Below are 16008 nucleotides of genomic sequence, written 5' to 3' on the forward strand. Positions count from 1 at the left end.
ATCGGAGTCCGGAGATCGTCATCGAGCTGAACGTGTGCTGAAACTCGGAGGTGCCGTAGTTTCGGTGCTTGGATCGGTCGGATCATGAATACGTACGACTACATCAACTGCGTTGATATAACGCTTCCGCTGTCGGTCTACAAGGGTACGCAGATCACACTCTCCCCTCGTTGCTATGCATCACCATGATCTTGCGTGTGCGTAGGAATTTTTTTGAAATTACTACGTACCCCAATAGTAAGAGGTATGATCAAAGTGTTACTTGCCTTGCTGATGATCCGCGAAACCTAGAGATTTGAATTAGCAAGCGGCGCACTCCGGGTACACTATCGCAAACAAACAAACAAGCATACTATAAGTACTCATCTAATGCACAGGTAAAACTCAAATAAGAGATCTAACCAGAAAATTCAACTTAAGAACTCTGGTTTGCAAAAGAAACAAATCGAATGAAACAACGAAAGTCAAACGGCAAAAAAACAAGCTTCGATTACTAATCTGGACCTAAGTAAAATTTTACAGAAGCAAAAACTTGTTTGAGTTAGTTAAACAGAAAGAGAGTTTCAAGACGAAACTCTAGGCGCTTGAATCGCCAGATTTCGATAAACGAGCGAAAAGTTAAACTAAAACGAAAATCAGATCAAAAATCGCGATCAGAAATAATCGCGGAAAATCCGAGAAATATAAAAACTGACGAACAGATTATCGATCGAACGTTCGTTATCTGAAATTAAACGGTGAACTCGTCCGTTAAAACGAACGAACGAGCGAACGCTCGCTGGATAAAAGAACCGATAAAACCGATCTAACAAAAATAAAAAAATAAACCTAGGGTTTTCAAGGAAAAACCGGATCGGTTTTCTCCAGAAAACCGGTGGCGAACGGCGCGGCTACCTCGTCGGACTCCGGCGGCTCGGGGCTCCGGCGGGGCGGGGCGGGGCGGCGTCGGCTGTGGGCGGCGCGGGCGTTGGCGGCGGCGGCGGCTAGGCAAGCGGCTGCGGCGGCGAGCGGCGGCTGCAGGAGGCGGGGCGGGGCGAGGTGGCGGGGTGAGGCGGCGGCGGCAGGTATTTATGAGAGGGCGGCGGCGCGGCTTGGGGAAGGGGGCGCCGGGTCGGGGTCGGCCTCGGGAGGCGTGCCTCGGCCGGACTCGGCTGCGGCGGCGGTGCGGTCTCCCGCGGGGAAGTCGGCGGCGGGCGCGGGTCTGGCCTGGCTCGGCTGGGCCTTCGGCCTAGTCGGGCGCGCGGTGCTTAAAAAAAACAATTCCGCTGAAACTAAGAAAAATTCTAGAAAAATAAAATAAAATTCTAAAAATGCCAAAATAAATTTTCACCGCCTAAATAAAATATTTAGAACGAGATGAACATTTTCTTGGCCCTAAAATGCAATTTTTAAAAATGTGCAATTTTTTCCTAAATTCAAAAAAAACTAGCCAAAAACTTCGAAATAAAATCTTATTTGATTTTTTATTAAATCCTCAATATTTCTTTATTTTGGGAAAGTCATTTTATTCCCTCTCTCATATATTTTTATAATGGAAATAATTGAAGATAAAATAAATAAAATCAAATGATCCTATTTTCAAAATTTGAGAAAACTCAAATATGAAAATAACGAAACTCCCAACTCTCTCTGTGGGTCCTTGAGTTGCGTAGAATTTCTGGATCAGGCCAAAAGCAAAAAAAAATGATATGCAATGATGATCTAATGTATAACATTCCAAATTGAAATTTGGGATGTTACATGCTTGGATGCCACGCGTCTCACGGGATGGACCAATCTCTCCTTTCTTCAACAAAATCTTTGTTGCAGAAAAACTGTAACAAAACCTCTGTTACGAAAATAATTAATTGAGCAAGTCCTTTGTTGTACAAAAAACTATAATAAGGCCTCTATTGCAAAAAAAAGTTGCAACATGACCTCCACTGCAAGAAAAAATTATAACAATGCCTCTGTTACAAAAAAAACTACAACTGTACCTATATTTTGTAAAAAAATCTGCAATATGACCCGTGTTGCAGAAAATTACCGCAACACGGCCTTTGTTGCAATGGTAGAGGATAATGCTCGACCACTCAATTCATCAGATGCACGTCCCGCATGCGCAGCCGTCATACGAGCTTCCATCGCATGCGCAGCCGTCAGATACGAGCTTGATCAGCCGACGCACAACCGGCCAGGACCTTCAACACTAGACGCATAATTCCTTCCGCAACAACACCAATGTTGCAGAAGTCCTTCCCCAACAACACCCATATTACAAAAAGGTTAAGACAAAAAAATCTACAACATCATCTGTGTTGCAGAAGTCCTTTCACAACAATACCCATGTTGGCAAAAAGTTAAGACCAAAAAAAAATCCGCAACATCATTTGTGTTGCAAAAGTCATTTCCGCAACGACACTCATGTTTCAAAATAATTCAGACGAAAAAAACTCTGCAACAGAACCTCTGTTGCAAATGTTTCTGCAACAAGAGGTCTGTTGCAATGATGAGGAAGGAGCCACGCCACTGGATGGCCCCGATCAAACTGATGCGAAGGCGGTGGATCTTTTTAAAAGATCGGCCGGCCGACATGTAGGGTCCCCTTTTTATTTTACTATTCTTATAAGGTTCATGGATCCTAGTACGACTGGAACCTGCCCGAATGGAAACCTTATCCAGACCCGCACTTCATCGTCTCCTTACAACATTGCAAAGGGCAATGATCTGCGCCGGTGCGCCGGCCGAACGATTCGGCCGGTCACCTGCCCACCATTAGATTGGTTTTCCTCGGGCCGTTAGATCACACCCTTCAATCGCCCCCTTCCTCGCATGCACGAACGGCAACAACGCCCTTCGTCGACCCGCCATGGACGCTGTGAGGCCTGACCTTGAAGTATCACCAGCTCGCCGCCGGTCGCCATCCTCGTTGCGGCCCTCGCCCCCGGTCGCCGTCCTCGACCCTGGTTGCCATCCTCGTTGCCGCCCAGTCGCCGTCCTCGCCCCCGGTCGCCGTCCTCGTCGCCGCCGGTCGCCGTCCTCGTCCCCGCCAGTCGCCGGCCTCGCCCCCGGTCGCGGCCCTCGTCGCTGGTCGTTGCCCAGCTCCCCCGGTCGAAGCTTTTCTTGTCATTTCCTCTTGAAGCTTTTTCCTTCCGCCAGTTGAAGCTTTTCCACTGCCGCTTGAAGCTTTTTCCACTATTGAAGCCTTTTTTCCACGGTGGAAGATTTCTCCTCATGTCGCTCTGAAGCTTTTCCTCTAGCCGGATGAAGCTTTCCCACAAACGGTTCAAACATTTTCTCCTGGGTGGAATCTAGACACTTGACTGGTTCCAGCAAATAAATATGTCGCTAGTAGCAAATTTATACACCAGTTGTAGCATTTCTCCACCCGCGTTGCAGTTTCTACCGCGTTGGCGTTCGTAGCGGACAGTTGGCTGGTTCCAGCAAAAAACAATGCCGGATGTAGCAAAAAGGATGTCGGATGTAGCAAAAAATTGCTTGTGCAGCAAAGAACGACTTTGAGGGAAGCATTTTTGGGTGCTGAGCAAAACACTGCGCTGGTTCCAGCAATCCTGATCCGTGGTTGCAGCATCACACCGCCCACTCCTAGTCCAACTTGTCGGGGTGATTCCAACAGCTAGTCGGAGTGAATCTTGCAGCTCGCCACCGTTGCTGGTTCCAGCAAAAACAGTACGCGGTTGCAGCTCCCTTCCCAGCCGGTTGTAGCATCTGTGTGCTCCCACCGCCGTGTCTGTCGGTCGAGGTAGTAGCTCATCCCTTTGATTCTCGCCGTCGGCGCCCTGAGCAGCTAGAAAAAAAAAGCAGTGGATTGGGTTGAGACCCGCGCGGTGGCGGCGCCCTCCGGCGACCGGCCGGCGAGGCGGCGGGGCCGGGCGACGGGGCTTGCATGGGGGCACGGCTCGCAGGCGCACGCGGGCTGCCTGGGAACGACGCAGGAAGGGATGGATAAGATGAATGGCCCCACATCAGGAAGACGTGGCTGTATGCGCGTGTGTTGTGCGTGACGAGGCAGGAGCCGGCCGAAGTTTCGGCCGGTCCGCCGTATCTAAACGTTTCCCATTGCAAAACCTAACTGCCTCCACAACCACCTCCACCTCTTCTCACGAGCGAGAGCCGGCCGGAAGGAAGGGTGACAAGTCTTGCTGGTAAGTGTTTTGTTCTCTCGATCTCCCCATCCATCCTCTCCGATTTGCCCTGATCACTAACCCTAACGCCTTGCTCTTCTCTACGGCTGTTTAATAGCAAGTGCTTGACGGTAAATTAGTTTATTCCTGCTTGTCAATTTCCTTATACATTGTGCTCTTCACACACGCTTTTGTCAATCAACATGTAAATTGATTAATTTGCCATCCTGCCACTGTCACCCTGCACTAGTACTAATGTTTGCTAACCTAAACTGTTGTTGTACTATCTCTGCTTCGATTTCAGTGTTTATAATTTGTTCGGTTTCTTTCTTGTGCACTTTTACTTTGTTTAGCTTAGCCTACAACCATGATACCTTCATTTGGCTTCTCGGTGGCCCTAATTTATTTGCAAAATAAAACAAAAAGATGCACTATATGCTTCTCGTTGGTCCTTATTTATCTGTTTAATTAAAAATAATAATATATGCTTCTCTCAAATCAGCTGAAACAAAACAACACAAACAAATACTCTACTTGTTGGCTATTAAGTAGCTTATCAATGTTACTTTATCGGTGTGGTGCCTCGTTTACATCTTATCTTGATAACCATAATTTGCCAAAATTAAACAGCTCTTTTGAACAATCCTTTACTGTCCTTGTGTGCATCTCAATGCGAAAGCCTGACTAAGTTATTTCAAACGGACCTATCAAGCGATAACCATAATTTGTGAAAACAGCTCTTCTGAATAATCCGTGACTATCCTTATGTTTTTCTTGATGCGGAAGTCTTACTAAGCTATGTCAAACTAGCCTAGTGGCCTTAATTAGAAGTTAGAACTATTTGATGTGTAATACTATTACTTTTTTTTGTGTGTGTCTATCTTTTTTTTCTTTCCCAAACTAACAAGTTCCACTTGTCTGATGTTTTGCCAGGGCAATTGATACAGGCATGGATCTCAGCGAGACTCTGCTAGCTATTCTGTCTCCAGATGATAACATTCGTTCAGCAGCAGAAGGCAACCTTGAGCTGTTACAGGAGCGGGATCTTGCCAACTTCCTCCTATCCTTGTCAGTAGAGCTCTCGCATGATGAAAGTAAACCAGAGTCTAGGAGACTTGCTGGTATTGTTCTTAGGAATTCATTGGACTTCAAGGGTTCTGCTGCAGATAAGGAGTCGTTACTGATAACACTAGCATCTCCGGTGGCTGTTGCAAGGCTCACCTCATCACAAGTTATTGCAAAGATTGCATCCATGAGTTAATTGCATAAAACCATCACATTTGAGGCATCGTTTGTCGAAAACAACGAGGTTGCTAATTTTTGCAAAACTCACCGCACATTCAGTAATCTTTTTGCAAAAAGCACTGATCGAGTGATTTAGGTTGTTTAATCACTTTCTGACAAGTGGGGCCGGATTGTCAGGAGCTGACTTGGCAAAACATTTACATACACCCCCTTAGATCTAAAGAATAAAAGCAATCGACCCCCTTGTGCACAACTGTCAGGAGCAGACCCGATGCTCGCTGTGGCGACCTTGCCGAGCTGCCAACCCCGTGCCACTCCGGCGACCTCGCCGCCGCCGACAACACGTCAGCGACCACTGCTGCCCCGTGTACCATCTCCTTCCTCCTCCTTTTTTTTCCTTCTCCTCCGGGACAACACGCACCTCGCCTCTGCCTGGTCCAGCCGTTGCAACCATGGCCATGTCGACAGCGCCGGATTCCGCGGCGGCTCGCAACCCCTGCCGCTCTCCAACAGTCTTCCCGCCACGGACAGGCACGCATACGCGCACGAATGCTGTCTCCTCTACTCCATGGATCGTAGCCGAGGAGGGGGAAGTCAGGGACGAACTCCTAGTGTAGGCCGAGCACCCAGCACGCGTCGCCATCGCCCACTCTAGGTCGCCTCCCCATGCCGGCGCCAGCCGCGTGACCTAGACGGCGAGCAAAGGAGGCCGTAGCCAGCCAGTCCCCCGCGCGCACGCCCAGGAGACTTTGCCCCAGGTGGCGCAGGGGTCGGCCTTGGCTGGCCAGTCCAGCGCGCACACCTCGCCGTCGAGCTCTTGATTGCCGCCGCGCGCTCACCTCACCTCCGAGCTCCTGGTCGAGGTTGGGGACGAGATGGGTGATGAGGGACCGAGCTCCTGTCCTGGTCGTGGTCGGGGACAAACTCCAGATCGAGAGGTCTGCCTGCGCGGGGGACGATAGGAGCTCTTGTCCACGATTGCTTTTATTCTTTAGATCTAAGGGGGTGTATGTAAATGTTTTGCCAAGTCAGCTCCTGACAATCCGGCCCCACTTGTCAGAAAGTGATTAAACGACCTAAATCACTCGATCAGTGCTTTTTGCAAAAAGATTACTGAATGTGCGGTGATTTTTGCAAAAAATTAGCGACCTCGTTGTTTTCGGCAAACGATGCCTCAAATGTGATGTTTTTGTGCAATTAACTCGACTATTGGAGAGCGGCGGGGGTTGCGAGCCGCTGCGGAATCCGGCGCCGTCGACATGGCCATGGTTGCAAGCGGCTGGGCCAGGCAGAGGCGAGGTGCGTGTTGTCCCGGAGGAGAAGGAAAAAAAGGAGGAGGAAGGAGATGGTACACGGGGCAGCAGTGGTCGCTGACGTGTTGTTGGCGGCGGCGAGGTCGCCGGAGTGGCACGGGGTTGGCAGCTCGGCAAGGTCGCCACAGCGAGCATCGGGTCTGCTCCTGACAATTGTGCACGAGGGGGTCGATTGCTTTTATTCTTTAGATCTAAGGGGGTGTATGTAAATGTTTTGCCAAGTCAGCTTTTGACAGTCCGGCCCCACTTGTCAGAAAGTGATTAAACGACCTAAATCACTTGATCAGTGCTTTTTGCAAAAAGATTACTGAATGTGCGCTGATTTTTACAAAAAATTAGCGACCTCGTGGTTTTCTGCAAATGATGCCCCAAATATGGTGGTTTTGTGCAATTAACTTCATCCATCGAGATACCCCGTCAGGAATGGCAAGACCTCATTGCCAAATTACTAGGCAACATGACACAGCAGGGTGCATCTCCCCCACTAAGGCAAGCAACTCTAGCGGCGTTGGGGTATGTGTGCGAGGAGATTGGTCTGGAGCAGCAACAATCGAATGGTGTTCTGAATGCTGTCGTTCAGGCAATGAACCAGGCAGAACCAAGTACTGAAGTTTGTCTTGCAGCAGTTAAAGCTCTATATAATCTTCTTGGCTGTGCTGCGGCCAACTTTGCAAATGAGGATGTGAGAAATCATATAATGGGCGCAGTTTGTGAAACACTAGCAAAATCCGAAGATCTGGAGATCCAACAGGCAATATTCGAATGCCTTGCTAAAATTGCATCCACATATTATATGCTGTTACAACCTTATTTGAGAACCATACTCAGTCTGACAGAATCAATTGCACCCCAATGTGTGGTGTTCCAGTGCACTGTTTGTAAGGAAGTGATTAAACTCCGAGAAGAACAACACATTGGCGCTGTCGATGCTAACTCTAAAGATTGTTGCTTTGTTTATGAGGCCCTCGAGTTACAAGTTCCAGTGCTGCTAAAGCATTTGTTCAAGCGGGAGAAAGATCAGTAAGGACTAGTTCGAATGCTGTTACAACAACATCTGTTCAATCAAGAGGAAGATCAAGAAGGACTAGTTCCAATGCCGCTAGAGCATCTGCTCATGCAAGAGGAAGATCAAGGAGATGTTGTGCTTCCGTTGCTTCCTGCTTAATCTGAATCAAGCCAGCAATTTGCTGGATCTTTCAAAAAGACAAGATGGAAGATCCAAACAGCGAGGTAAAAGGAACCACTGCATGGATTCTTGTCCGGATGTTTAAGCTTCTCCATTTTCCAGCAAGTGCAAATGGAATTATAACGAAAGCAAACCTTCCTCGCATCATGGATGTGTTGGTACACAGTAGTAAAGATATTCCAATTGTGTCCGAAAACAAAAAACTGCTCATAAAGGTGGCCGTATGCATCATTTAGATGCAGAGGCCGGGGATGTCCCCTTTTCTAAAAAAAATAAAATTGTTGAACCTTTTTGCTTCTAATAAAGGTGGCCGTATGCATCATTCAGATGCAGAGGCCGGGGATGTCCCCTTTTCTAAAAAATAAAAATTGTGTCCGAAAAAGTATGCGGAGCTATATATTTTCTTGCCCTAGGTTACGAAGATGCAGAGTCAATACCATCTGAGCTTTCATCGTCTCTTGATCGTGTTATTGATGCTCTCCTTTCTACTTCACAACCTTCTGATGAGACCCCTTTCAGGCTTGGAGCATCTGCTTATGAAGCATTGTGTGCAGTTGTGAGAGTCAGCAATTTAGAACAAGCTGTTGTTTGGAGCGCTATAGGAGATTTAATGCATTGTATCATGAAAAGATTGGATATGACGCTTGATCGCCAAGCACTTAATTTGGGTCATAAGTTGAAGAAAAACAATCTTCAGATTGTGCTGTGTGGTGTACTGCAGGTCATCGTCCAGAGACTGGCCAATTCAGCTACAGTGAAGATAGTTACGAACGCTGCTCATCATTTGTTATTTTCTTTTTGCCGTGTCTTGGTTTGTGACAGTTCTACTGCACAGAGTGAAGCAATGTGTTGGTTTGCCATTGCTGCTCTTGCTAATGCCACTGGTCCAGAGTTTGGGAAACATATGCCTATACTCATGCAGGTACTCATGCTCACCCACTCTCCCCCATCTCTGTAGGAGTGATCGGCGATATCTGCCTTGTCTTGGAAGGTAAAATGTTGCCACACTGTGATAAAATTATGCAAGTTCTGTACAAAGGTCTTACTAAGTCGACTCTTAGAGCTCCAATTTTCTCATGCTTCGGAGACATTGCTCTTGCTATTAGCAATGATTTTGAGAAGTGCCTGCAGTATGTTCTGGAAAAGCTTCAAGAAGCTGCTAACTCACAGGACTGGGCTGATGTTCAAGAAGAGGACAAGACTGAATATGTGGCTTAGACAGGGAATATGTAAGGCATACTCTGGCATACTACGGGGTATGAAGGACCCAAGAATTGGGTTTAAGGTAGCAACCCATCTATTTAAATTCATGGAAGGAGTCTGGGCAGACCGGAGCAGGTGCACATAATTTTCTTTGCCTTGTCGTATTTTGTTATATGGATGACCGTTCCTTCTCCATAGCACCACCATGATGTAAATTTGTCATCATTTTCATTTGCCTTGCACTTCTTTCTTAGTATATGGGTGACTGTTCTTGTTCCTTACCATTGTGTGTATCTACTTTCAGGGATAAAAGTGTGATGCATGCTGCTGTTGCTGTGTTGACCGATTTTGATTTGACAATTGGGTCATGGACAGAAGAGATGACTAAGGAATTGCATAACTAACTATTATGATTTCATCTGAAGCAGATGCACCGCTTGCTATTATATGTCAACTTTGTTGCAGGTAGTTGAATTTTGATTTAACTTGTCTTCTTTTCCCTTTCTTACTAAAGCATGGATATAGTTAGAACTTACCAGTAGAATACTTGAGGTAAAGCGCAAAAAAAGACGCTCGGATTTTCTTGGAACTATTTTAGGCCTTCGCCGTTCACTGGGAGGAGACGTTCCCGTCGACTACGAAGACGTCCGTGGCGGCTTTGTCAATAAAATATGCCGGCTTAGTCTCTCGTAGGTGCTCACAGGGATAGGGCGTGCGTGCGTTCATAGAGGTGAGTATATGTGTGTATGTATGAGCGTCTGCGTCTGTATCGTGTTAAAAAAGGGCATAGTCTTTTTTCATGATTTTTGGTTACAAAGAAAAACAAATCAGTAAGAGGAATTGACCATAATTGAAGTTGTAATTAATAGCAAACTGAGCCATGCCCAGCTGATAGTTTTCTTGCATTTATTTTAGGCTTATCTGCGAGAGTTTGAGAGATGGTGTTCGTGCTGACTATGAGGCAGAAGTTGAAATTAATCAGAGAGCTAACTTCAGGGCTTCATGCCTATCCGGGCATCGCTAGCCTAGGCCGGCTACTGATGCTATGCTTCGCCCTCCGATCGAAATCACAAAATTGACTACTTGAAGGTCGTCCATAAGAAGCATGAAGGTTTTTTTTCGGGGTCAAGTGATTGCATCACTAAGGAATAGGTCCTTCAGCCAGTACATATTAGTCAAGTACTTTTTCTCACTATGCTTGCACTGTATTGACCTAAGAGCAGCTACAACCGGGCCCAATATCGGTCCCAAAGGTCCGGCCGTCCGGATGGCCTGAAAAGTCCGGGCTTACAGGCAACTCTCATATCCAGTTCATATGTGAGGCGGATACGAGACTCCTGGACGTGTCCGCTATACGTCGGATCCGGCTTATGGTCTATCTCGACCCCACATATTTTCATCCCTATCTCTCTGGACCAAATCCTAGTTACTCCACTTCACCCCTCTCCATCCTCAAGCTCCTATCCAGCAAACTCCAGCCTTCTTCGGCATGGCGTGCGGTAGATTCGACTTCGAGATCTTCCGGTTTGCTCGTTGTTGGGAACGACGAGGAGCACTGCCGGGCCCGGGCACCGAGGAGAAGCGTTGTCGTGGCCGGAGACGACGTATAGGACGAAAAAAAGAAAAAAATAAGTTCACCGGAATCTCACCAAAGATGGTGGTGGGAGGGAGGCGGGGCTGAGGGAAGGCGCCACAGGCAGTGGGCACCGAGATGGGTGGCGGTGACAGTGTCCATGGCCCACGTGCGACATTATTCATTTCTCATTTTTACCGAGAAGTGGCTTTTCTACAGAAAAATGGGAAAATATCACACGAAAACCAACATTCGATTGAAACCGGTAAAAACCACAAGGAAAGTATGTCTTGAAGTTTAAAAAAACTGAAATAAATACGGGATGTTAAGAGGATGATGTTTTATTGCCACGCTAAATTTCAAGTTGAAACACATTACAAGATGCGACCTATGAAAAAGACAAAATCAGCATTGAATAGTGCTAAACAGTTTGTCGGCACTATTCATGGCTGATTTTGTCTTTTTCATAGATCACGTCTCGTAAGGGCATGTACAATGCATAGCCTTAAGGTGATGCCTCGCATGCCATGTAGGATCAGATATGACGTAAAGTAGGTTCGGATAGGGAAGCGGGATCCTCTCCAGGAGGCGGGTGCTTGAAGAGAAAAAGTATGGTCCGGTGACAAAAGCTGAAAAGATTGAATGAAAAGTAGAGATGCATGTGTACTAAAGTCCTTATTTTCTATTTCTTAATGAGGCCCACTAGTAGTAGTTTGCATTGGGGAGAAAAAATAAATGTAGATGCCTCAAATTACTTTTTGTCATGGGGCATATGTATCCATATGCCACCATTGTACATGCCCTAATGTGTTTCAACTTGAAATTTTATGTGGCCATAAAACATCACCCTCTTAGGGCATGTACAATGCATAGCCTCAAGATGATACCTCGCATGCCATGTAGGATCGGATATGATGTAAAATAGGTTCGGATAGGGAAGCGGGATCCTCTCTACGAGGCGGTTGCTTGAAGAGAAAAAGTGTGGTCCGATAACAAAAGCTGAAAAGGTTGGAGTGAAAAATAGAGATGCATGTGTACTAGAGTCTTTATTTTTTATTTCTTAATGAGGCCCACCAGTGATAGCTTGCATTGGAGAGAAAAAATTAATATAAATGCCTCAAATTACTTTTTGTCATGGGACATATGTATCTACTCCTATATGCCACCATTGTACATGCCCTTAACATCCCGCATTTTCTTTAGATTTTTTTCGAAACTTTAAAATGTGGTTTTCACGAAGTTTTCATTGAATATTGGTTTCCATATGACATTCTTCATAAAAATAGGCTAGGAGGTTGAGCTTTGATGAATCAAAATCCATGATTTTAAGAAACTAAACATTTGAGGGATCTGTTAGATAGAAGTAGCACTTTTTTTTTGAACTTAGATAGGAGTAGCACTTAAATCCCTCAAAAGATAATTTCCCCCTTAAATTAAGCTATCGAGGGCTTTGCTAGAAATACTCTTAGCAATGTATTCATACTTTCTGCAAGTAACTAGTTAATTAAGGAGAAAAATTATAATTACAGCTCGCCAAATCTCAATGGGCACTCGGTCAAGAACAAAGAGACGACTTTTTTTTACATACACCGGAAGATTCGCCGCGTGGCGGTGTGACGGTGTCAATTCTCTAACCACCCCTAGAATAATGCAAGTGCCTTGCGGCTGGCGGGCACACCGGCCGTCGTGACCCCGTCCACATGACGATCGATGGAGGCACGCGCACCAACTCACATCGACCAACCGCCGGCTCCATTAGTCAACGTACGCGCTGCAGAATTTCCTGATCTCCCCGTTGCCGCCGGTGAGCACCTCCATCCTGCCCATGTTGATCATGGCGGCGGCGTAGTCCTCGAAGTACTCCTCCGTCGACTCGGCGGCCGCCATCCTCGCCACGTAGTCCCTCGTCCACCTGTCGTCGAGCAGCGCCTGGTCGGAGACGAACAGGGTCTTGTTGCTGAGCACGTCCCGGTAGTAGCTGAGGTCGAACTCGTAGGGGCTCTTGGGGTCCATGTCGACGAGCGTTTCGTCTTCCTTGTTCCCTGGCTCGCACCTCTCCCGCAGCTCCGGGGCGTACGCCTTGTCCAGCGTCGGGTCCTGCACCCCTAGGCCGCTGTTGTTGTAGAGCCGGTCCGGCGCGAACGCCGCGCACTGCGCCCTCCCGATCGTGTGGCTCCCCGACAGCACCACCAGGTCCTTCCACGACAGGTTCTTCACGCTGAAGTAGGTTTTCAGGTCCACGATGTTGGCGTGCGGCGGCGCCAGGTCGTTCTCGGCGTCGATGCACAGGGACACCTTGCCGTCCCGGCGCCCGGTCTCCACCGGGAACCGTGGCCCGTTGCTCTGGAAGAAACAAGGAGGCAGTCTGGTGGTCAGCTAAAATGAAAGCCTGAGAAAATCCATGGAGGACATGAAAGGGGGGATTATTGATCTGCTTAAATTACCAGGTACACGGCGTCCCGCGCGGCCATGATGATGATGTCTGCGCAGGACACGGTGAGCGGGCACTCGTCCTCCAGCTTCGCCTTGATCCTCTCGACCTCATCGAAGCCGCGGAGGCTGTAGCTCATCGGCATGGCGTCCCTCTCCCCCTTCTTGCTCCTCGATTTCAGCATGATCGACCCGTCGCACCCCTGCAGACCACGCATCCAGTTCAAGTTAAGCGAAACACATTCAGACGACCCGTGCACGCGACGCGGCACGGCACGGCAAAGAAGCAGCGCAGCACGCACCCTGACGAAGCAGTCGTGGAAGAGAAGCCGCAGCAGCGCCGGGCCGAGGGTCCGGTCCTCGTGGACGATGTCCCGCATCTCCTCCAGCACCAGCTCCTCCGCTTTCGGGCACGTCTTGTTGTAGAACCCGATGGCGAGCCCGGCGGCGGCGGGGTCCGTGGGGCCCGGCACCGGCATGGCGCTCGCGACGGCCGCGAGGATCAGCAGCCTGAGGAGCACGTCCAATGCCATCCGGCCGGACCGGAGGAACAGAGCCGAATCGAGTCGTCGACGAGCGAGGTTGCTTGGTCGTGACGGGGGGAAGCAGCTGCTCAGGAGGCGTTGAAACTTAACTCGGGTCAGCCGGGAACTCACGGAAGGGGAAGAGATCAAGAGAAGGAGATTAAATTTGCTGGCCGGCGTCGACCGCCCGCGCATGAAAACCCCGGAGCCGGAATGGCGAGAATAAAGAAAGAGTTGGAGAGGCACGGGTGGGTTGGCGATCGCTGTCGAGAAGCTCGGAATTCGCAAGTTAGTTAAAAACTGAGGCGGACAATGGCTGGCTAGCACAGCTGGGAACGGGAATGGGGTGTTGGAGGCTACGCGCAAAGGCGAGCAGAAGGAAACAAAAATTCCCCCCATTTCACGCGGCGCATGAGACTGGACTGGAGGCGCGAGTGCGCCGAGCAGATTGGTTCCGCGTCTGGACTGGACGGCGGTCGTGGATGCGGGCTTTTGCACTTGTCAACGCACGCTGTTCACACGCCATACTCGGCCGACTACGAGATAGCTTTTCTGCACATCGATGAATAGTTGAACATGGCAGTGCATATATGAAGGCAAGATTGACGAACCGATCGATGCATTTGTAGAGGCATAAAAGCATCTAATGGGAAGTGAGCTGACCAAATGAACAAACAAATATTCAGGCGCATGCATTTTAACTGGTCTCTGGTGGCTGTGCTGACCAGGGGCAGTTGGCGTGTAGCACGGGCGGAGGACAGGCTGCGGAGGCATACGCTTCTTCGTGGTAAGCTACTCCACCTGCCGGTTATCGCTGTTTACGCAAACTAGAACTTGTCAAGGTCAAAGCACAGTGCTGTGTTTAACGGAACCCAATAGTAGAAACAGACGGCCATACTTCTTTTTTTTTTAAAGGATGACCCCCGACCTCTGAGAAATGTATGCGGCTATTTTATTGATTATTCTCGAGGACCTTACAAAGTAGAATAACAATATGCCTAAATTCGCCATCTTGGCAACATCTACCGCTACTCGTATTCAAATGATAAAGGGGTGCAAGCTAGGCCACATATCCAGACCTCTCACCTAATCCTAACATCTAAAAACAGATGCCCCGATCGAGCCATCTGCCGGGTCCAGGGCACAAACCGGTTCGACGCACTCACATGTGTCGTCGCCGCCATCTTCCACTGGTCCATCTTCGAAGCAGATTGAGGTGACAACCTTGGCAGGTCCTCCGTCATCGATGCCACCACGACGTCAAACGGCGACCTCCACCTACGCGAGCCTTGGCAAGTCCTCCATCATTGACGCCACCACGACGCCAGCCGACGACCTCCACCTACGCGAGTCCATCTCCAAGCAACAGACATAAATCCATGCTAGGATAGGGCCGCACCACCGCCGTCGCCCACCACCCACAAGCGCCACCCAACCCCAAGGTTCCCAAAGCGGCGCCTTCAAGAAGGGAAGAGCGCCGCCACCGCCCAACAAAGTTAGGGCTTTCGCCCCGGAGACCCAGGGGAAGGTGAATTGAGGAGATCAGTCCATACCGACGCCTTCAAGAAGAGGAACGGCGCCCTCAGGCGGCGCCGTTGGCGTGGCCGGTCATGGCCGGCCAGGGGTTTCGCCCGAACTAGGTCCCTGATACGTCTCCAACGTATGTACTTTTTCTAACGCTTTTCCTTTTGTTTTGGACTCTAATTTGCATGATTTGAATGAAACTAACCCTGGACTGACGCTGTTTCCAGCAGAACTACCATGGTGTTGTTTTTGTGCAGAAATAAAAGTTCTCGGAATGGAACAAAACTTTGCGAGGATTTTTTATATCAATAATAAGAATTTCTGGAGCCAAGACCCAACAGAGGGGGGCACCTGGGTGAGCACAACCCACCAGGGTGCGCCCCCCTCTCCTGGCGCGCCCAGGTGGGTTGTGCCCACCCGGTGGCCCCGCAGACCCTGAAACCAATGCTATAAAATCCTATTTTTCCAGAAAAAAATCAGAGAGAAAGAATTATCATGATCCACGAGACAGAGCCGTCGTCACCTCCTGTTCTTCTTGGGAAGGCCAGATCTGGAGTCCGTTTGGGGCTCCAGAGAGGGGATCTTCGTTCTTCGTCATCACCTACCCTTCTTCATCGCCAATTCCATGATGCTCCCCACCGGGAGTGAGTAATTCCTTCGTAGGCTCGATGGTCGGTGAGGGTTGGATGAGATTCATCATGTAATCGAGTTATTTTTGTTAGGGCTTGATCCCTAGTATCCACTATGTTCTAAGATTGATATTGTTATGACTTTGCCATGCTTAATGCTTGTCACTTTGGGCCCGGGTGCCATGATTTCAGATCTGAACCGTTTATGTTATCACCATTATATCCATGTTCTTGATCCGATCTTGCAAGTTATAGTC

At 48.6% G+C, this 16008-nt stretch overlaps 1 protein-coding gene and 1 pseudogene across 2 annotated transcripts; one reads left to right on the plus strand and one right to left on the minus strand.

Annotated features, from left to right (window-relative positions):
- The first annotated feature begins 5028 nt into the window (after positions 1–5028).
- LOC125546959 (importin subunit beta-1-like) lies at positions 5029–9475 on the plus strand (annotated as a pseudogene).
- Positions 9476–12109: 2634 nt separating this feature from the next.
- LOC125545030 (peroxidase 56) lies at positions 12110–14012 on the minus strand. Of its 2 annotated transcripts, XM_048708875.2 has the most exons (3): positions 13377–14012; positions 13089–13277; positions 12110–12987 (listed from the first exon to the last, which is right to left on the minus strand). In XM_048708875.2, exons 1-3 carry the CDS (start codon positions 13995–13997, stop codon positions 12400–12402), a joined length of 1398 nt encoding a protein of 465 aa, XP_048564832.2. In that variant the 5' UTR covers positions 13998–14012; the 3' UTR covers positions 12110–12399. The 2 variants fall into 2 exon arrangements, with proteins under 2 accessions (XP_048564832.2, XP_048564831.2); XM_048708874.2 differs by having other exon boundaries at positions 13089–14012.
- Between the last annotated feature and the right edge of the window lie 1996 nt (positions 14013–16008).

The sequence above is a fragment of the Triticum urartu genome, chromosome 3A, assembly GCF_056163025.1.
Source record: "Triticum urartu cultivar PI428250 chromosome 3A, HENAU_Tu73, whole genome shotgun sequence".
Taxonomy (NCBI): domain Eukaryota; kingdom Viridiplantae; phylum Streptophyta; class Magnoliopsida; order Poales; family Poaceae; genus Triticum; species Triticum urartu.

Excerpts from the sequence above, each read along its gene's own strand:
- LOC125545030 (XM_048708874.2), bottom strand. The coding sequence starts at position 13,997 with ATGGGGGGAATTTTTGTTTCCTTCTGCTCGCCTTTGCGCGTAGCCTCC. Across the intron at positions 12,988-13,088 it reads CGCGGGACGCCGTGTACCTG|AGCAACGGGCCACGGTTCCC; the intron begins GTAATTTAAGCA and ends TGTTTCTTCCAG.